Raw genomic sequence first — 22,715 nt, 5'->3', positions numbered from 1 at the left:
CAACGTGGGAGCAATTACAAATTCCCTTATGACTTTGGGGTGTGGCTTTAATAGCCCTTGTAAAAAATTGCAGGTTTTATTTAAAATTTCAAAACCCTTTGCATATATCATTGAGCCTGCACATTCAAGATTATTGCCTCGGCTCTCTCGTGCAGACTCTGGGAGTGGCTTCCACCCCCAATCCAATGTTGTTTTTTATTATTTCAAATTTCAAAAACTTCATCTTGAACGTACTATTGTTGTGTGTCCGCCTTGGAATTTGTGCACATATTGTTGTGAGTCCTCCATAGCCTGCATCAACATTGTCTTTGACTTCTATGCCTATTGTATCTCCTTCGATTTGTGTGCTCATTTTTGGCTCCCCCTAAATTAAGTGATAATTTTGGTGTTTATACCAAATTTGGAGAGCTTTATATTTAACAAGAGGTTCTCTAATTTTGACGAAGGTACAAATTTCTGGTTGGGAATTTTCTAAAGTCGCCAAACTTCAAGACTTGGCATTTTTTTTTTTAAATCGACCATAGTTGCTCCAGATTTGGCAGTATTAAAAATTTAGCAGAAGTCAACTAAATTTGGCAGGAGGTTAATTTTTTCAAATCTATACCCCCTCACCATTGCAATTTTTGGTTTTGCACTCAAAATTCAATGCTTCATATCTTAAACATACGGAGGTGTTTTTGGGTGCATTTTTTTTTCATTTGGGGCAGAATTTCACGCTCTTCGCAGTGGAATTGTCAGTTTTTTGCTCAAGTGATCCCATTTTTCCAGAAATTCAGTTTTCCCATTAGATCTGAAGGACAATCCTCGTTTTCTCAACTTCAAACGTATGTAACTTTCACGTACGACCTCGGATCGAGGTGATTCTTTTTTTGAAAGATGATATTTTTTCGAGCACTACACATTGGTGCTATTTTGAGGTTCTCATATTGAGATTATTATTGTACTTCAATATTTGAGTCCACATTTGGACATTGTAAAACTCTAGAAAACAACTCCAGCATTGTAAATGCACTGATTTATAAAGTACCACAATCATTTTTTGTTGAGGGGGATTCTTGATTGAGTGAAAAGGGGGGGGGGGTCTCTCTTGTTGTGTGTGATTTTTGATCTGCTTACTTGTGCTCTTCTTTTCCTGCACCTATGGATCATTCTAAGGTTCCATTGCTAACACCTTATAATTATGCAACACGGCATCAACATGCATGGAATGCACTAATGCAACTAGGGTATACTCCATATGTTGAGCAAAAGGTAGCTGAACCTACAGAGGATAAGGAAAAGATAAAATGGATGCTTGAACAAACAAAAGCTCTTGGATGTCTTCACATTTTTGTTTCCCTTGATTTAATGTTTCAGATTGAAGCATGTAAAACTTCACATGAAGCTTGAGAAAAGCTAAAAACATTGTATGGTACTACTGATGAAGTAAAAGGTTATCAGATAGATAATGATTTGATGAGCCTTGATCCAAATAACTTTGACAACACCCAGGATTTCATAACAAAGGTTAATGATTTGCAAACACAATGTAAAGAATGTGGTATTGATAAAAAGGACATTCGGCTGGTCTATAATGTACTAAATAAATTGGGTCCTGAGTATGCATCTTTTGTTTCTAGCTTTCATACTCATAGGCTAACTATGGGATCAGCTTATGTTAAGCCTTCATTTGCATCTTTTTCTAAGATGTTGATACATGAACAACAGAAGCTTCTTTCTATGGGTCTCATTAAGCCATCAAAGAATCAAGCCTTGTTGGCTAATCAACCTAAGGGACAGAAAGAGTTAGAGCAATCTAACAAGAAACAAAAGAACTCAAAGAAAAAGCCACATACAGTTCAAGCACAACATAAATCATCTTCAAAGGGTGATTCATCTAAGAAGGAGAAGTCTACTTGCTCATATTGCAAAAGGACTGGACATGGAGAGCATTCTTGTTGCAAGAAGGATATTGATGAACTTAAACATCTTCTCTTCTTCAAATTCAAAACAATCAGGATCTACTAAGGTAAAAGTTCATGTAGGACTTGCTTCTAAAGCATCTAAAGGTAAAGGTAAAGCTCTTTTTGCTACTACAAGTTGTGAATCAGGGAGATGGCTCCTAGATTCTGGAGCTTCTCATCTTCTACACAGTCTATGTTCTCTTCTTTTGAGCCTTGTTTATGCCACCTATTCTGATGGGCAACAACACTTACATGAGTGTAATTGGGAAAGGTTCTATTGATATTGGGGATGGCACTTTCAATGATGTTTTGTGTGTACCTCATTTGTCAAACAATCTTCTTTCCATCTATCAGATCACCCATGGTGGAACAGGGAAGACCATGGAGTTCACACCTGATTCAGTCATCATTCGAGACTTGGAAAGCAGAGAGATAATTGCTACTGGGATGGTTGATCATGCATCTCGGTTATATACCTTTTCAAACTTTGCACTTGATGATGGTTTTGATCCTTTGGCTGTTGATCACACTTCTAGTGTGAACATTGATTTTGAGGAGAACTTTGGTTACTTGAATCTAGGTATTCTCACATCCGATCCAGTTCTTGAACCTTGCATTCCTTCTCCTCCATCTATTGTTTACTTATGAGGATACTTGTGTTGCTACATCCATGGCTACTTGTGATTCAGTGCAGCGAAATATACATCGTCTTCCAGATCCAATTCATTGGGATGACAACTTGTCAGGCATTGCAAGTTTGTTTGTGGAGTCTCATATTTCAGACTTGGGAGACACTATTCATGACATTCATTTTCTCTTTGATGAAGTTGATTCTTCTTCAGATGTTGTGGAGGAACCTGCAGATCCTCTTGTTCATTCTCAACATGATCATACATCACAGTTTGACATGAGTGTGGATACTTTTGAGCAGCATTTGGAGGAGGCGTCTTTGTCTTCAGAGGAGATATTTGAGTCTTTGGATCTTGTGTGACATACATCTCTACTAGGTCCTAGATTGTCATCTTCATCAATGTGGTCTATAACGCCTGATTTGAATGTGACAAATTTCGGCATCAACATGGAGACACATGAGCAATATTCAGAGACTTATACATTTTGCACTTTCTTCCTTCATATTCCTTTCAGGAATGGGAAGATAGTCTACATTCAACTTTGGTTTTATTTCTTCCTAAGGGGAGGAATGTTGTTCGACGATCATGGTCCATCTTCTACATTTAGTTTCGAGCATCACCCATTGGTACAGTTGATTACTTTTGGGAAGGCTACATAGTCTTTATCCTTTCTACTTTGGAGGGGATCTTCCTTGCATGGGATTCTTTCTTGTGTTGGGAAATTTGTTTTCTTTTCTCTCTTTTGGGGAGGAATATTGTCCCATTGGGTTTTCTCCTTTTCTGTGAAAGATTGTTTTGTACATGGGTACCTAACATGGCCTAGTAGTCGGGACCCATCTTTGTGTGTTGCACCCACCTACGCTACGCTTAAGGGGGGGGTGTTAGTGTAGGTATTTATTTTCTCTTATGTTAGGGAATAATTATTTTCCTACACATTATTAAGCTTGCTTAGGTTATAATACAATGGTTCGGGTGAGGACATGTGGCATAATCCTACATTCACATGTGTCATTCATACCCACATTTGGGAGGTTGAATGTCACACCCTCTTTTGGATTTATTAGCCACATCCCCATAACCATTTCTTGTCTTTACCTGAGTTGGCATAACCATGTATTTGGCATTTACCAAGTAAGTAAAACTCCCTCCTATTTTGGGCTACAGGGAGTTATTATTCCTCTTGGTCTTACATGCCCATATTTTTCTATATAAACAAGCCCTCACCTCTCCCTAGCCTAAGTACTGAGTATCAAAACACTAGCTCAAATTGTAAGTCTAGTTCAGTGCTAGGAGAGTGCTGAGTTTTGTTCAACTCTTGGATTCTTGTCTTGCTTTCCTTCAGTCACATTGATCTTGAGTGGCTTCACAGCTAAATTTAACAGAAACTGATGACCGACTACATCAAACTATTCTAGCATATGTCATTCTTGTCTTGGATAACGGAAGTTCAAATCGGGAGTTCTATCAACTGTTTGGCATGTGCAATCCTGGAAATCGCTGGTTCTATTTTGTGACTGAGTGCGTAGCAAGTCACTGTGCTGGGAATAAACAAATCATTTTGGTGTCGAATGATTAAACTGCCATTGATATTTTCAATTGGGAATGTGAGTATACAGTTTAGAAAAAATTGCAGTATTATTGTTTATTTTAACACCAAGTTTGCAGCATTGAAAATTGAAGAGATTGAAGTGTTTTGAAGACTGTGGTGTATCTAAGACAAACAGCAAGAAAAGTGGAAATTTGGCATTAAATTGACATATTGGCATTGGGGAAAAAACAGAGATTCGAAGAATAAGCAAATTAGGCTGCTGAAGGATAAGAATGGACTATGCTCTATATGATTGTTCCAGTCGCAGAAACTACAGTACTTTATTTATGGCAAATACAGAAGTCGAGGGTGTGTAACTTGAGCTAGCCACAGAGATGGCATAGGCGTGGAATCACAAATTGATGTCACGGGTCTGAAACCGCCTTGTGTGACTGGCAAAGGGGTCGTGGTATTTGAGACTAGTCGATGTAGGAGTTAAGCCGTGTTGAACCAATTCTTGCAGGATGTGGATGCTGGTAAAGCCGCAGGGCCTGCGCATTTAGCATTCCATTATTCCTGCGAATATTGCAAACGTGCTAAGGCACAATAATAGTGTTGGTAGTTGCTGGGTTTGATTCGCAGCATTTCATAGTGGCCAGGTGCACTTGTATGATGTTATTCTGGTCATTGGAAACTAGTTAGAGAATTAATGGTTGAGTTGAGAGAGTGTTGTAGCCTTGGTTCAATTTATATTTATCGTAGTTGTTGGCTAGGGCAAACATTATCGGTATTGTCTTTATCTGTGAATGTGCCAACTCTTTCTTGAAATTACATAAGTTTGGCATATTGTTTCTTGTGAGCTATATTATGTTCTATCAAGACAACTCCAAAACATACAAAACACACCAAGGATCAACAAAACCACAGAACATTTCAGTGAGGGGGAAGAAATCAAAACAAAGGGTATTTGCATGACAACTGTTTGACAAAATTCCTCATGATTGTTTGGGAGGAAAATTGTAGCAAATAGGGACAACCTATTACAGGCAGCCTCTTGGAAGAAAATTCAGAGTTCTGATTTTCAGTTCGAACCATGGCAACAAAAGAAATTAAACATTTGGCCAGGATGCTCTGTGAAGCAGGTAGTCAGCTCAGTGATCGGTTTCAATCTAGGGATGATGCCTTGAATATGCTTACAAGGGTGTTAGACTGTTTGATCCTTGTCGAGCAGTCACCTTGTGAAGAGTTGCATTTAGCTTTGACTCCTGTAGTGACTACCTTAAATCAACATAAGTGGCTAAGGAATCCAGATGATGCGATTAAGATGGTGGTTACTTCTTGCTTATCGAAGATCATGAGGATTATAACACCCTCGGTACCTTATGAAGATGATGATACAATGAAAGAGGTTCTACAACTGATTGTGGAGAGTCTATAGGGGTTACGAGATGTCAAAGCTCCTACTTTTGGCAAGAGGGCTAAAATTTTAGAAATTATGGCAAGGACTAGATCATTCATCCTTATGTTGGATCTTCAATGATAAGATGATTCTTCAAATGTTTCATTGTTTCATTGTTGAAATCAAGAAACGTCATCCAGATAAGGCTAGGTTACCGGGTTCACCCCTGGGCCGCCCTGGTACGGGTCCGGGTTCAACCGGGTCCGTGGTGCAGGTCCGTTTTGACCTGGGTTCGACCAAGGTTCGAAAAACCCAGAGTGGGTTCGACCAGTCGAACCCGGGCGGCTGGGTGGCCCAAAAAGTCAAAAAACATTGCAAAATTAAATTTTTTTTCAATTCCGCCTTGTAAAAAGTGAAAATTATAACCTAAAATTGACTTTTTATTGACTCATTTCACCTCATTTGTGTTGCAAACAAAAGTTTTATGAGAGCAGGTTGAAGAAATGGTGAACAAAATTTGGCTTCCAAGATCAAAGAGGAGTTGAAGACTAATTTTTGAAGCCTCAGCAAGTGTTGCAGCATCATTTCCATACATTTTCAAGCTTCCACTGGCTGCAAGAGGTAGGTTTTTAAACATTTTTTCCAACTATTTTTGTTTCACAAATTGTCAAACATAAAACTTGAATTTTTTTTCATTATTTAGTTTTTGTTTTTGAATATGTTTATATTATTTCTTGCCATAGGAACTAGAATGGCGTCTACATCTTCCTTCATTGGCAATGAACAAATAATTGCAAAACAAAGAAATGATCCAAATTCTCCCTTATGGAAATATGTGGACATTATAAAACAACTTCCGGGAGGTGGGGGATTCTGTTGGAAATGCCATGGATGTGATATTGAACGTAATAGTTCATATTATCGGGTGGTAGGCCATTTGTGTGGAATAAAAGGAAGAGGCATCAAAAAATGCCCTGGAAAAAATGGTAAACCTATACCAGATGAGACAGTGATGAAATATATTAGGGAGCATGAGGCGGCAGAAGAGAGGGAAGCCCATAGATTGAACCAAACCGCATCAAAGAAAACAAAGGGAATGCAAGGCCCTTCTAATCCCATTATTGTAGTAGAAGACCACCCCTTCTTTGCCACAAATGAACCTCAAAGTGAACCACCCTTGACACGTAAAAGAACAAAGGGGCCTTTAGAAACCGCATTCCAAAATGAGAGTAGAGACAATGCTGACAAAGACATAGTAAGGTGCATTTATGCAAATGGGTTGTCATTCAATGTTGTTCGCTCCCCATATTGGAAGCAAATGATAAAAAGTGTTAATGAGGCTCCAAAAGGGTATAAGGGCCCCGGTTATGAGAAGGTACGTGGAACATTATTGGAGAAAGAGGTGAAGAGGGTTGAAGATGCATTGAAACCCATAAGGGATTCATGGGTTGAGACAGCAGGTGTAAAAATTGTTTCAGATGGGTGGAAAGATGCTAAAAACTATCCCTTGATCAATGTTATAGCGGTGTCCCCTAAAGGGGCAATGTTTTTGAGAGCTGTGGATTGTGAGGGCCAAATAAAAGATGGCCAATTTATTGCAGAAATTCTCATCTCTGCCATTGAGTCTGTGGGATCCCACAATGTTGTCCAAGTCATAACGTGCAATGCAAAAAATTGTAGAGTTGTTGGTTTGTTGGTTGAGCAACGTTATGATCACATCTTTTGGACACCTTGTGCGGTACATTCACTCAATCTTATGCTACAAAGGATTGGGCAAAAAATAAAATGGATCAGAGATGTGTATGCAGAGGCTGAGGACATCCAAATGTTCATCACAAACCACCACATGTCTGAAGGGATTTTTAGAACCTATTCGAATTTGGAGCTATTGAAGGTAAGTGAAATTGTAATTTAATTTTACATTTTCTGATTTTTTTTAATTTTCAATGTTCATAATATCATTGTGTAAGCTACATTGTGTATTCTTCTTTAAAGTTTGGCTTTATTTGTTAATCATTTGGCATTAATTTGTGTTATAGGTTGCTGAGACCCGTTTTGCATCAAACACAATCGTCTTAAAACGACTTGTGAAAGTTAGAGTGGCACTATGCAATATGGTGATCAGCACCAATTGGACTGTATGGAAGCAAAGTAGCACTGAGAGGGCAGAAAAAATTAGGGATAGAATATTGAGTGAGAAATGGTGGGATCTTGTTACATATCTCCTAAGTATCACTGAGCCCATCATGAGCATGATTTGCTATACAGACATGGATAGGCCTTGCATAGGTGAGATTTATGATGGCATTGACTCAATGCTTGAAAAAATAAAGGTCACTATAAATGAAAAAGAGAATGATCCTCAGGAGAAATTCTTCAAAGAACTGGAAGTAATTATTGTAGAAAGGTGGAATAAGATGACCACTCCTTTGCACCTTCTTGCCTATGCCTTGACACCTAAGTACTATAGCAATCAATTTCTTGATAAACCAGGAAGGATTCCACAATGGAGAGATCTAGAAGTATCTGATGGGTACAAGGCAGCATTTCTTAGACTATATCCCGATGATGATTTGCGAGATGTTGTTACAAATGAGTTCATAGAATTCGCAAATGGGAATGGTCTAAGTGTTGATGCACTTCGTCATAGATCCAAGAAGGATGCTCATAGCTGGTGGTACTTCCATGGCACATGCTTCCAACACCTACAACCCCTCGCTATAAAAGTTTTATCACAAGTAAGTTTAATTAATTAAAATTTTAAATTTACAAGTTTTAGTTTATTTATAGTTTACTTTGTCTTCATAGGTTGCTAGTAATTTTATTTTTATTAATGTATAACTTTAATTGTTTACTTTGTCTTTATAGGTTGCTAGTTCATCTGCTTTAGAAAGAAATTGGAGCACATACTCTTTCATCCACTCTGTAAAGCGCAATAGGCTGCTATCAAAAAGAGCGGAGAATTTAGTATATGTGCATTCCAACCTACGTCTTCTTTCACACAAACAACATGACTACACACAAGGGGAAACAAAGATGTGGGACATAGAGCCAGAGCATACTGATTTGGATGCCCCTGCTTCTCAACTTCTTGCATTGACACTTGATGACTCGGAAATTGAGCCAACTTATAGTGCAAGTGCAAGTGGCATTAGCTCATCTAATGTCAATGTCAATGAGGAGGAGGAGGAGAGGAGGATGAATTAGATGATCCATTTGATGATTAAACTTTAAGTTTATATTGTTGAAAGTTGAAACAATGATACTTGAATATTTTGTCATTTTGATATTAAACTTGATGTATTTTGATATAATTAGATGATCCATTTGATGATTAAACTTTAAGTTTATATTGTTGAAAGTTGAAACAATGATACTTGAATATTTTGTCATTTTGCTATTATGGTGTGATCATGATGCTATGATTACAAGTTTATGTTTGTTTTGTTGTTTATATGATGCTATGTGACATGCAAATTTTAATTCATGCTTATAGGCTTCACAAATATCAAAATATATATATATATAAAAAAAATTTACATGTTTTTGTACTAACGAACCCAAACCCCTTTTCAAAATTTTGCCGTACCGGCGTACCGGGTTCTTCGAACCCATGCCCAAACCCGAACCGGCAATCTAGAGATAAGGTGAAGACAGATATGTACGACATCATGTCCATGATCCTAGATGAAAATGATGATGTTTGTAAGCAGTTGCGGTCTGATTTGTTAGACATTTGGAAAAGAGAACTGCATGTTTCAACTGCAGCCTACGATCTTACCAATAGTTTGGTTGAACAGAAAATTGAGAAATTCAATGAAGTATTGACTAAAGAAGAGCTAAGTTCATTTGGTTTTCAGATTTCAGGATCTCCTAAAAAGAGTAGGAACCAAATGAGGAAAGAGCATATTTGTTTCAGATTTCAGAAGGCTTGGACACTTGATCATATTTGTGGAATTAATAAGGAAGAAGATGCATTGCAGCCAAGTGGTAATGAGGGCAGAATTACAAATGAGAATGATTCCATGACTCATGAGGAGCGAGCTAAAATCACAGCTTTGAAAGCATCTCTTACTGGGCATGATGAAAGAAAAAAGGATAATGGCCCTCAATACACTAAGGTGGATGATATGAAGGATGATTTGATCACTGCAGGTGAGGGGTATTCTAGACTCTTTATTGGTGATTTGCAGATCCGTATTGATAGAACATGTGAAGAGAAAAACTTCTTTGATGAATTCATAAATGACCATAAAGTTATCCCATTAGCGCCACATGAAGATTGCATGATATCATCTAGAAAGTCCACTATGAGTGATGGAGATAATGATCTTTCAGTTGAGAACAAATCAGAAGATGAAATGTGTGACAGTTCATGTACCTTTGATGAATTTGAACAAAAGCCTTTAGCGATGCAAGATTTGAAAGACAGATTATTGGTCACAAAGGAGAGAGTTATACAAATTTTAATAGGGGTAGATGAATTTCATAAATACATTGAGGATCTTACTTGGGAAACTCAGTTTGAGTAGAGACATAAGGGAGTTGCAAGTGGAGTTACCAGTACTCAATTGCACACAATCAAAAGAGCATTTGAAAAGATGAAATCAGATTTCTTGCAGCTATTAATGGCTAGGGATATTGCTATTAAATTTGCTGAAGACAAGGATAAAGAGGTTGATGAACACTGTTACCAGCTGAGTATAGCTCATTTCTCTCTATATAAATCAGGAAATCAAATGTCTATTATAACTACAACCAAGGAACAAGAAGTTGGTACAAGGGAGTTGGAAATCAAACAAATAGCAGAAGGAATTGATAGACTCCTTAAGGAGGAAATGGGGCATAATGTTTCCAGCATTTTACATACTGAGGAGATTCAAAATATGGATGAAAGGATTGAAGAGCTCAACCAAAAAACACCTTGCGGCCTTGTGACATCGTTTGAGGAGGACTCATTTGAGTCACCACCACTTTTAATCACTTGGGAAGGACATGTGACTAGTCAAGATTTGGTGATTTGTGATGAGTCCAAAGAAAGTATGGAGGTACCTAAATTTCTGATTTGGAGCAGCAGAAATTTAACTTTCCATGAGTTAACAGCCGTGACACATGGGAAACATAATGAAGTGGGGTCTACTAGTGTTGTTACCCAATGTGCAAGGATTGGCCATAATATTTTCAGTAAAGAGGTGCTTGACGGGGGTGAAGATATGTTACAAAAGTATGGTAACAGTTCTTATTTTAATAACAACAGTTATTCTTCTTTACATCATCGTGAGGTCACGACTCTTTCACATCAGGATGATGATAAGCAGGTCTTTACTGGTTCTAAAGTTTCATTTGATGGTGATCAATTCATTGGTGTAGAAAGTGATTTTGTTGATGACATTTGTAGTGAACCTGTTGTGACCTAATCACACATCACCCCATCCCAGATAGGGACCCCCTTAGCTTTTAGGCCCTTCCGGTTGTTTGGCTTTCGTTTTGTGTGTGTTAGTGGCAATCTCTTCAATCTCTCCGCGTTATGGGTGTTTGGGAGTCTGTTAGGGTTGATCTGCTTCTCTGTCAAGCAAATTTTGTGAGGTCTAGGGCCTGTTTTGTCCTCTTTCTAGGGTTTTGCCTTTTGTCCTAGATTTTAGGGGTTCCTATTAGGGTTTCGAGAAAACTAAGCATACGACTAGAGTCGGGACCCTTCAAGGGACCTCCCAGCAAAATTTGAGCCCAAACGGAGCAACTTTCTATTTTTAGAAAGTCCCTATTTTTTAGGGATTTTTTCGAGTCCCGGAATGTCGCCATTTTGCCAAAAATCAAACTTACTATTTTTAGTAATTTCTATTTTTAGTAAGTTTCTATTTTTAGTAAGTAATTATTGCACCCGGTTCGAGGATCTAACACTGACACCTCGAAAGTTTCTATTTCGAGAAAGTCTATTTATGGCAGGATCAGGCTAGCAGACAGCGGAGAATCAACATGCACAATCACTTCTAAATCTGGAAAGTTGAAAGCAGAATGGCAGGGGTCTAAAATGGCTAAATGTGAGAATCATCCCTAAAGTGGAAGGTCAAAATATTCTAAGTCTGGAAGCCATTCACAAGTGCAATTTTCCGCCTCTCCATCGACATGTGCAAAATGCGCCCAGGTCTGGTCTGGGGCGCTGAAACCAAGGATGGATTCACAAGTGCGATTTTCCGCCTCTATGGACATGTGCAAAATGCGCCCAAATCAGGGCTAGGACATTGAAACCAAGGATGGATTCACAAGTGCAATTTTCCGCCTCTCCATGCACAGAGCAAAAATGCGCCCAGGTCTGGTCTGGGGCGTTGAAACCAAGGATGGATTCACAAGTGCAATTTTCCGCCTCTCCATGGACATGTGCAAAATGCGCCCAAATCAAGGCTAGAGCGCTGAAACCAAGGATGGATTCACAGGTGCAATTTTCCGCCTCTCCATGGGCAGAGCAAAAATGCGCCCAGGTCTGATCTGGGGCGCTGAAACCAAGGATAGATTCACAAGTGCAATTTTCCGCCTCTCCATGGACAGAGCAAAAATGCGCCCAGGTGTGGTCTGGGGCGTTGAATCCATGAAGGCATTCACAAGTGGAAAATTCATGAATCCTTGGCGTGGTAAAATTTCACCCAAGCAGAGAATTTGAAATTTTGTCTAAGGCACGAAATCCAAGGAGTCAAGGAAGGATAAAAACAAAAATTCCCCTCGGGCGAATTTTCAAATATGCTATTTTTAGACATCAAACCCCGGCCAAATATAGAAATTTTTATAGATTCCGAATCAGGACGAAATTCCCCATCCAATGAACCTGACTCCTAAAATTTAGGAAGATCCCTAAAAAATAGGGATATGGAGAAAAGCCAGGAAAGTTCCTTCGACAAAGCGAGATGACAAGTCGGAGTGGAATTGAGCAAATCCCGAGAAAGATCCTGCAATCTCCCTCCAAAATTGGAAAGTGTGAAATCAACGAGTTGGCAGGAGGAATCTTCCAAGTATGACGCATGACTGGGAGCATTTAAGGAAGGTTCTAAATTTGAAACTTACACGCATGGGAAACTGCCTTGCATGTCATAGTAATTAAGGAAAGTATGACGCGCCATAAATGCAATTACTAATTTGATGCCTCTTGAGAATTCTATATAAGTTGGGAAAAACATTTCATTTTTCACGTGCAAGATTCAAGAAAGGAAGAGTAAAGAAGTGAAAAGTTTTTTATACTTAGTCTCTATTTCATCATTTCGAAGTATTCCCAAGATGGCGGAACCTAGCAAGACAGCTACTATCTCCAGGCAGGCAATGATCAAAGCAGAGATGAAGGGTTTTCTTCCCCATTCTCGGTTGAGTTCAAGATGCGAAGAGATCAGTGATACCAACTTCGGCACATTCAACTGGGCGGCATTCAAGATAAGAATGTTCGGAACTGCAAGGCACAATCCATCTCCGACAGCTGTCAAAATTGTGAGAAGTGGAATAGTTGCAGCAGCTGGCTTTCCTCCTACCATTCAATGCCCAAATCTAGTCTTGGAATGTGCAGCACATTACAATCTGGAGCGGAAGACAATCTCAACGCCAGACGGCAAGTTACTGGCAACTTTGACTCCAGAAGCAATTGGCAAAGCCTTCGGAATCCCTTCACATTACTCCATGACGTACAGGACCAGCAACGGAGCTCAAGCAGTCTATGAAGCAGGCCCCGCCAGATGTGCTGATTTGATCAACAAGCAATGGTTGCTGAAGCCTAGAGTACACGTTTCCAAGATGCCCAAAACTCTCACAATCTTCGAGTTCAAGCAGGAATATGTGGACATGATAAAGATGCTGAGCAGAGTAATGGGATGCTCACACTCGGTGAACTTCGAGCCTTGGATGTTCTTCTACATTGGCGAGATCATGAATTCTAATACACTGATCGACTAGGCTAGATTGATCAGCCACTACTTGCACGAACAATTGAAGAACCTGCAGGAGAAAAGGTCTTAGTCCTTTTCCATGAGTTCCTACCTATTCTATATGCTGGCACGAAGGGGTGGATTCGATGGGCTGCCAGCAAGAGGAATCATGGGCTGCGGGCCAGCTCAGTTGAAGGTGCATGAATGTTATCCTCAGCTATATCTCCACAACGTGAATTCTTACAAGTTGGCGAATGACACCTTCACCATGTACCTGACACGACTTATGCAAAATAAGTTGCACATGAGGTTGTCTCCGCAAGCAAGTGCTTTGGTCCAGAAGTATGGCGCCGCGTTCCTACAGTTCCCCAAGTTCACCTACATCAGGACTCAGAGCTTCTCCTTCCAGTCTTACAAATTGCCTAGATATCCGTCGGATAAGCTGATACTGCTCGAGCTCATGAGGCAATTGACTGCCTACGATCAGCTGCAGAAGAAGAAGAAGAAGCAATCTATTGAATTTCCAATTGTCTTGGGGGATTTCATGGAGATACGCCCAGGATTGGAGGCCGCTGAAAGTGCAGCAAGCGAATTGGCATTCTACTGCCTACCATTTTACACTTCCAGGGCCCAATATGATCCTTACAGCCAGATCAGGAAGGTTGCTCGTGTCAAATTCATACATAGATTTCACTTGGAAGATTACTGGGCAGGTGTCGAGGATGACTTTGAGGTCCGGAGAAAAATGCACTCCAGACTACCCCTCGACACCATCAGAATAAGTGAGATTCATCAGGTACCAGACCAAGTGAAGGAAGACTCAGATTTGATGCAACCCGAATTCGAAAGGATAAAGGATCAACCTATCCTATTGCCAGATTGGTTGCCAGATTGGTCGAAGCCTGAGGTAGATGATTTGAACACTTTGGCCAAACCAGTGCTAAAATTCACTAAGCACTGGATTGACAGGCAGACAAGAAAGTTGGTGGAAAACCATGTCCATCTGACATACCAATTGATGGGAAACCTGGATTCTCACAGCGAGGCAACTAAAGGCTCTTCACAGGGTCAGGCAAGAAGAGAGGCCCAGGTGGACAAAGGAAAAAGTGCCCCAAAGAAGCCAAGGGTAACAAAGACAAAGGATACCCAACAGGAAATCCCGCACGAGGTTCAGCAAGAAGCCCAGCAAGAGGAGCCTCCACAAAAGAGAACGAGGACAGGAAGGGAACATTCACCAATCAACTCCGCAAGCGTACAAGAAGTAGAAATGTTCCCACATCCCGCAGGCCCACTTCCAGGGAATGTTCCAGCACCTAATATACTTAGCATCAATGCTTCACAGGGCCGTCATCAGCCAAGAAGTCAGAGACAAGAAGTTTCCCCGCACCTAGAAGAGGTTCGCCAGGATAATTTCATAGAGACTATCTTTGGCGAAATGGAAGAGGAATCTCAAGAACGAGAGCATGCAGAGGATTACAGCCATTCCATCCCCACGCCAGATTGGTTGGTCGACAGATTGGGAAATGAAGCAGGAAGGAAGCCCAATCCTACTCAGGAATTAGAAGAATTATTGAAGAGGATGGATCAGCCACCAGAAAGAAAAGCCCCCCGGAAGTTTTCCAAGGTAGTCAGAGAAGAATCCGGAGCCCGGACCTTACACATTGCTGAACCCGCGGTGGATAGGGATAGGAGTGAGATTAGGCAAGAAGATTACATCATCAGGCAAGTGGATCTTGGCCATGCTTCCACCGGTCAAGTAATGGGAGATTTCAACGATTCTTCCTTTGCCATGAAGGAGAAATTGCTGAAGTCAAAAGCAAAATGTAAGCGGCTGAAGGAGGAAAACAGACTTCTATGTGAGTATGTCAAGAGTTTCAAGAAACCCCTCAGGGAAGCAGGTCCTTCATCCACCCCGCCTCCTTTCCTTCCCAAGGAAGTAATTGATGATGCAGAACTTATAAAGGCAATGGCACAGAATTCCCGAGAATGGGTAGAAGATGTTTATGCTAAGGCAAGGAAATTTGTAGAAGATCTAGCTCAGCTCCATTTGAGATTCGTGGCCCTCTTGAGTAGGTTGGAAATGGCAGAAGGACTATGGGAAGATGTTGATGTCTACCAAGATTTAACCATTTCCCGACTCAGGGCTTTGATGAGGACCCCAAGGCAAACGTTGGTAGGCGGGAAAGTAATCCAGGAGAATGGAGCCTATGACTTTCCCCGATGGTTCTACACCATCTGTTCAAGGAAGAACACCCTTGATAAATTCAGCATTGATTCCGTCACCTTGAAGGAATCTATTAGAGGGATACAGGAAGAAATCCTCAGTGCCATGGAAGCTTTATTTTCAAGGAAACTCAGCGATGGGGGAATAACAGTGAATTCTTTGAAATCCCAGTTGCATGATTTCTTCTTCGTCGGTTCGTTTCCCAAGGAACATTTTGCAAATGTTTCTTCATTCTCCGGTATGATGAAGAAAACACAGGAAGCCATGGTGGATTGGGAAAGTTTCTTTTCCAGAAGTGAAGAGGAGATTGCCTTGATGGAATTCAACATCGAGAATGTGTCAAGTGTCTCCATCGGAGAATTGGAGGCCGTCGTCAGTAGGTTCATTGCATACGCCATTAATGAGAGAGATAATGGTCGTCCGTTTTTGGACGAAAGTCTTTTGACTGAACAATAATGGCGTATTTATGGCTGAAGGGAACATTGACTAGGCGTAGGACCGGTCAACGCATGCCACCACGGGATAAGGGAATCTTCTTGCATGTCGTCCCCTCATAATGGTTTTATGACGGATTCTTCTTGCATGTCGCCGTCGCTTGGAGGGTGATGGGCATTTATGACGACGTCAATTATATTCCGGGCATGATCATCATCATGGGCGCTATTTTAGGCCCTTTTAAAATTTATTGTAAGTGGGCATAATGGGTTATTTAATGCAGATTCCCACCTTGTTGCACCTTGAGTGGGGAATCTTTAGGGCAAACCCTAATTAGGGTTTTGCATGTAAACTGGGCTTTGAGGCCTATATAAGGGGGTGACCCCCTCATTTGTAAACAGGAGAGACTATCGTCAAAGATTGTTGCTAACAGTTTTTGAAGCAAACACTTAATAAATTGTTCAATTGTTGGTGTGTTCTTGTGTTGTTTTGGAACTCGCATGGTCTCGTTCTCTTCATAGATTAGATTTGTTTTCATGCTATTAGACGAACTGGATTTGATAGGATCGCTTGTTGCCAAATTCGTGCTCATACTTTTGGTGTGCAGCTGATTGTTGCATACCGTGCAAAGTTAGTCTGAGCCTCGTTATATGTGTATGTTCAACTTCGATTGTTAGAAGAGATTGTTCTATCTGATGGTTTCTTTTGACGATTTGAAAATCTTTAGCACTCCCCCTGAAGATTGCACCGCCTTCGTGTAAGTTGTGCTTTGCTGGCGAAGCGAAGCGCGGTTGGATTTTGCACAAGTTATCCCGTCTCCTTGTTCCTAGGATTAGATTACCTTTAGTTTAGTCTCCCTCTACCCTATCCCTATTTACTTTCTGCATATTTCAAAGTCCAAAAAATCTAAAACTTAGAGCTTCATTGCAAATCATCCGTGTCAATAAATTCTCGAGCTTGCATAAATTTCTTCAACATACGTAAGGCCCCTTGGATTACCAGCAATCACATCGGCCAACTGAGTCACATCCGCAGCATAAAAGGAACCTTGGAGTCGGTTGTCTGATTCTCCTACTATATCAGCATGCAATCGTACTTTGATCAAGAGAGAGTGAAGTGACTGTTGGGCAACTTTATTCTGTGTTGGACGCCGTCATAAAAAACATGTCAACAGAACCAAACACTCAAGAGTTGACAATGTTGAGCAGTGTTGGCATACACACCTCATTCTTGAGACTGTCACCTATTCCTCTTGTTAGGACAGTGATATCTTTGTTGCTTGGCAACTTCATATTCTTTGATTTCTTATGGACCGGTGACTGTCCTAGTTGGAATCTTATGGCACTTCCTGATTTTGCATTGAATACATCAGTGATTCAATGGTATGGGAGTGTTGAGGGGTGTTTCTTTGGGATAAAGATGGACTGTGGGAGATTTTGTTTTGATTGGCATGGGTTTGGTGACATGTTTGAAATCACTTATGTTGCTGATCAGAGTTATGGCAGCAAGGTTTGATATCTTTTTGTGTTGGTTTATTGGCATGTGGGGGTTCATCTTCATATTGTCTTGTTATCCTCCATGCATAGATGGGTAACTCAGGGTGATTGGTTGACAAACTCCTTCATTACTTATAGCAGGTTTTACAGATTGATATGGGATCCAAGCACTGACATGTTTGGTGCATTGACTCTTATGGACCAAGATATGTTGCTTTGTCTTGGGTATTGGATGTTTTAATCAGTGTGGCGCAGCGGATAAGTAGAACAGTGCTCCTAAGGATGATTTCGGATCCTGGTATTGGTATGCAGATTCATGGTTGCTTAAGGACAAACAATCTTTAAGGAGGGAGGACTGTAATGTCCCCTCTTTGGAACATTAGAAAATCGATTAAATAATTAAGTTTTTAAGTTGTCAAAACATAATAACTTTAAAAGCAACTTAATTTAATTATTTATTAAAGCAGATTTAAGTGACTTTTATGTCAACATCAAATTATAAAATAAAGTCACTTTATTATTATAGCGGAATTCCAAGAGATAGGCAAAGGATATGTGAAGAGTCACAGGGATGTGCTACTTAAGTACATGGAGAGGCTCATTTTGATATGCTTGGTTTATGCTTGGTTATTGTTCTCTCTTGGAAAATTCTGGGAAGCTTGGGTTTTCAGCAGGTTTGAGGACGCAAACCCTCGAGCTTGGAGGGAGTGGACGGAATCCCATTGTCAGTTGGAGATATCACTTAGGTGTCTCACTTTGTGCTTCAAGTTCATATTGCTGGTAATTCCAATCTGACTGTAAATTTTGTGGCTGAGATTGGATATTTCTGTTGCTTTTTCTACTGAAGATTTAATGGCAATATTCATATGATTTTCAGAGCTTGTTCTAAACTGCAATTAAAGTTTTAAATTGAAAATTGTCTACAAAAAATATTGGATGTTTTGGAGATTAAATTCTTGCAGATTGTTCATGAACTTCTTGTGAAACAAATTTAGAGTAATCTGAATTAATATCCATAGGGGGATATTATAACATGTGCAGGTATCATGACGAGGTTTATTTATCACTCTAGGTGAGTCTCTTGGATGCTACAGCCTAAAACAGTGTTTGTTTGTCAACCCTGCTATACTAATAAAAATGAATTGAGGTGTAGTATAGATATCAAAGGACTCTTCAAAGAGGTAGGTAATGGTAAACACCTGATTTCACACATCCTCGTAAACCATCCACTCAACTATGGTGAAACTCCCATAAACTTTATGGCCTAGACAACAAATACAAACAATCAGCACAAAGAAGTGCAGATTGCTCCCACACAGTAGACCAACAGTATGACCTCCTTTTATAGAGTTCAGAATGACCTCCATGTTGCAGAAAACCAGAATGACCTCTATGATGCTGACGGCCATATTAATGCAAACTATAACGGTGAGTAACTTGTTGTCAACAGTCAAGAAGGGAGCTGCAGATGGTTAAAGAGTGGATCAAATAGTATTCCTAAATGAAAAGTACAGGGCTTGACTTGGTGAATCAAAGTGATATAATGATAGAATCAATACACATAAAGCATTGCTACCATATCCAGTTCCTTCAGCAGCAGTTCATCATGCAAAGCTGAAGACTAATGTTTCAGAGACACTTGGACTGGACACTTAATTCTTGTTAGAATGGTAGATGTTAGGCTACAATTAATCTTATAGTAAGGATTATGCCTAGTCATTATGATTAGAAAATAAAACTATGTGAATAATTAATAATGTAATGAATCTAAACGATTATGTTAGAGAATGAATGCAATTTATAGCTTTTGGCAAGGGCAGCCCCGGTGATCACCTCCCAGAGACATGCTTTGACTAAAATTCTTCTAACAAACATCCACGATACCATGCATTATGAATTGATATCATCATGTGCCAGTTATAAGTTGCATGCATGTATCATTGTATGCATCAACTCCCAAATATTTGGCAGCAGTTTGTGACGCCTGTCTGTATGCCTTAGGTCCTGAGAACCTGCTGTAATAGATATTTGGTGCTCTTGGTAAGATTGGCTTGCCTTTATCATGTTTAGTAGCACAGGAAGCTGTAGAAATATATCAGAAGCCCTAGAGGCATTGCTACTTGGTTTTTCTATAATGTTGGCACTGTTTCCAGGCTTCCAAAGTTCATCACCTGCCCAGCACTCACTCTCCTAATCATTTTGGTTATTAAATTTTCTCATGGAAGCCAATGATCAACATTATAGCCACTTATCTTTCAAGAATTTGGCTTTTAATGCTCAAAAGAGATTTTCTTATGTCAGTGTTTTTAAAGAACTTAGTTATTTATTGATATTCTTTTGAGTTACACCTTTGGATTTTGAGGGACAATTGCTTCCAAGTCATGTGCACCAAGGACTTCTCTAACTAGCCGTGCACAATTATTTACTCGTCTATGTATTCACCCAGCAGTATTAACCATGTCCTGCTCCTACTTCCTTCAAATGTTCTGAGGCCTTAGTCTTATATTATTACTTCTGCTAAAAGTTCATTGAACGCATTTTCTGAAACTGGTAATTGTCATTTTGAATTTCATAAAAAATATTTTAATTTCTAGCACTTGTGCACTCTATTATTGGCATGTAGTATCATGGTATGTTTACGAAACTTTAACATGATTTCTATAGAGGGTTGTTTTCAAGGAATTGTTTGAGACATGATGAATGGTCCAACCCTTCAGCAACAACCACCGCCAAAAAAAAATTGTAGAGAAAAATAACTAACTTGAAAGAGAGACTTATCTAAGATGCAGAAAGGAAAAGAAAAAGTCAATTATCATATATATTGAATTTACCTTATCAAAGTTAGATGTGCGTGACATTCTCGTACAATTGCATGGACCAAGCTTGTCTGAAACAAATTCACACTGCCATATCAAATTAAGAATATTCAATTAAAAAATACAGGTTTGAATAAGTTTAGGAAGGGTTCATACCTTGCCAGTTCCTGGTGGTCCATACAAAAGCAAACCCTTTGGCCACTGTGTGGGAAGAACATTTGCCATCAATTATGAAAATTGCTCATGTATATTCATGTCTTCGTATGAAACATGTGCATGAAGAAAAATAAGTACTTAATACTAATGATATATACTAAAATTACTAAAATGATTATTTACCCTTAGTCCCAGAATATTGGCTTCCTTTGAATATAGAAGAGGCCATAACAAAAGCTCCCTCAATGCTTGCAATGCTCTGTGATTTCCTGCAATCACTTCTTCTGCCTTCCATTCAGCATCATCTCCTGCTATTGTCATTTTAGATAAGCTACACGAATGAAAAGGTTCGGTAACATTACAATCTTGTTCTTGACTAGAAGAAACGAATAAAAATCAGAAGATAACAGGATGTATTTTGCAGATTAGTCACCCAATACGAATGTCAGCTTACAAAAGTATATTTCTTGTCACCCACTCCCAATGCAAGCGCTCAAATGAAATTTATGAGGCTAGGGTTTTGGGTGCTGGACTCTACAATTAATTTAAGTAGCGCTCCACTTAGGTGCAATGGTTATGTGAATAGAAAAATATATGTATCATATTTGATGTACATAAAACAAAAGATCAAAGCATCATGTTATTGCTATTAGTTTAGAGTAGATAAAAGTAGAGAGAGAAATAGATAGAGAAAGGTAGAAGGTTATTGCTATTAGTTTGGAGTAGATAAAAGTAGAGAGAAATAGATAGAGAAAGGTAGAAGGAGAGTTAAAGATAAAATAGAGAGATACATATAAGACGATTGATAGATAGAGAGAAAGATGTAGAGGGAGAGATAGAGAGATAAAGGTAAAGAGAGATAAGTATATAGGGATAGGGAGGGAGAGAGGGAAAGAGAGAGATAGATAAATATAGAGGGAGAGGTAGAAGGATAAATGGAGAGATATGTGTATCATAAAGAGGTAGAAAGGTAGAAATAAGTATATATGTTATTAGTACTTGCCGTTAGGCTAATGCTATTGCAATCAGTTGCACCCAATTTTAATTAGCTCGTTATTATTCAATTGCTTTTCCACCAATTATATCTATTAAATTTTTTTCAATGGTTTTTTTTTTAATTTTAAATAGTTACAATGCATGATTTTTAAGTTTTCAAATTACAGAAATTGTTTTTCTTCAATCTAATTGGTTCAAATAATTTAGGCAAATTTTTAGGTATATTAAAATAATATTTAGTATGTTTTAATTTGATAATGTAAAAAATTGATAATAAATCTAAACTTTTTTTAATTTTATATTTGTTACAAGGTAATTACTATGACAAATAAATTTTGCCTTTATTATTGAAAGTAGGTGAAAAATTATTAATTAATTATGAAAATCTTTGTAGTTACCATTACAAGATAACAAATATTTTACTTTTTAAGTAATTTATAAATAGCTCTTGGTTGTTTAGGTTAGCATTATGCTCACCTAATTTAATACTTTTAAATTTTGATAACATAATAGATTAAAACAATAATAGAATAATGCCATAATATAATATAAAGCATTCTTAATATAATCATAAAAATTATAAAATAGTAATATAATGTTCAAAATATAAATATTCTAATAATTTAAGTATTAATATTGATAATAATATAATAAGTCAACAATATAATATATTAGTAATTAGAATAATAAAAAATAATAATCTAATAATTTTAACATTAATAATATTAAATTAATATTTTTATAATACAAATAAAATATAAGATTAGATCATTTCATTGAATAAATATTAATGTAAGATAATACAAAATAATAATGTTTAAAAAATAATATCAGTTAAAAAATAATATAATGAATATTAATACAATGTAATATTAATATAATGTAATATAAATAAAAATTGTTCTCACTTAAAACATTAAAAAAAAATTACTACTATTTAAGTATAATTATGATTTGTTCACTAATCACATTCTCAAATAAATATTAAATTTTAGAAGAGTTATAGTATTATTGGAAAAAAGAAAATATTGTTTACATAAATTTATAAATTAATAGATTTACTAAGCCTCTCATTTATTTACTACATTTATATGTATTTGATTGGGTTCTTCTAAGGATTTAATTAGGGTAAGGTTAGGTATAAAGTTAAATTGGAGTAAGGATTATAGGTAAAACTAAGAGATTAGGAATA

The 22,715-nt window shown here is 38.3% G+C and overlaps 1 protein-coding gene across 3 annotated transcripts in view; it reads right to left on the bottom strand.

Annotated features, from left to right (window-relative positions):
- Positions 1-21,107, bottom strand: part of LOC131066310 (cell division control protein 48 homolog B) — a 212,131-nt gene extending 191,024 nt beyond the window's left edge. The window contains exons 1-4 of one of the 3 annotated variants that reach the window (XM_058001041.2): positions 20,982-21,107; positions 20,711-20,858; positions 20,528-20,572; positions 20,387-20,442 (exon numbers count right to left, since the gene is read on the bottom strand). In XM_058001041.2, the coding sequence (XP_057857024.1) occupies positions 20,387-20,442; positions 20,528-20,572; positions 20,711-20,848 (239 nt within the window). In that variant the 5' untranslated portion in view covers positions 20,849-20,858; positions 20,982-21,107. Of the gene's footprint in view, positions 1-20,386; positions 20,443-20,527; positions 20,573-20,710 lie in introns of all 3 variants that reach the window. The other 2 variants (XM_058001042.2, XM_058001040.1) reach the window with 2 other exon arrangements.
- Between the last annotated feature and the right edge of the window lie 1,608 nt (positions 21,108-22,715).

Source organism: Cryptomeria japonica, chromosome 8 (assembly GCF_030272615.1).
Source record: "Cryptomeria japonica chromosome 8, Sugi_1.0, whole genome shotgun sequence".
Taxonomy (NCBI): domain Eukaryota; kingdom Viridiplantae; phylum Streptophyta; class Pinopsida; order Cupressales; family Cupressaceae; genus Cryptomeria; species Cryptomeria japonica.
The sequence above is the reverse complement of the archived record's forward strand: the minus strand, read 5'-3'. Positions and strand labels throughout refer to the sequence as shown.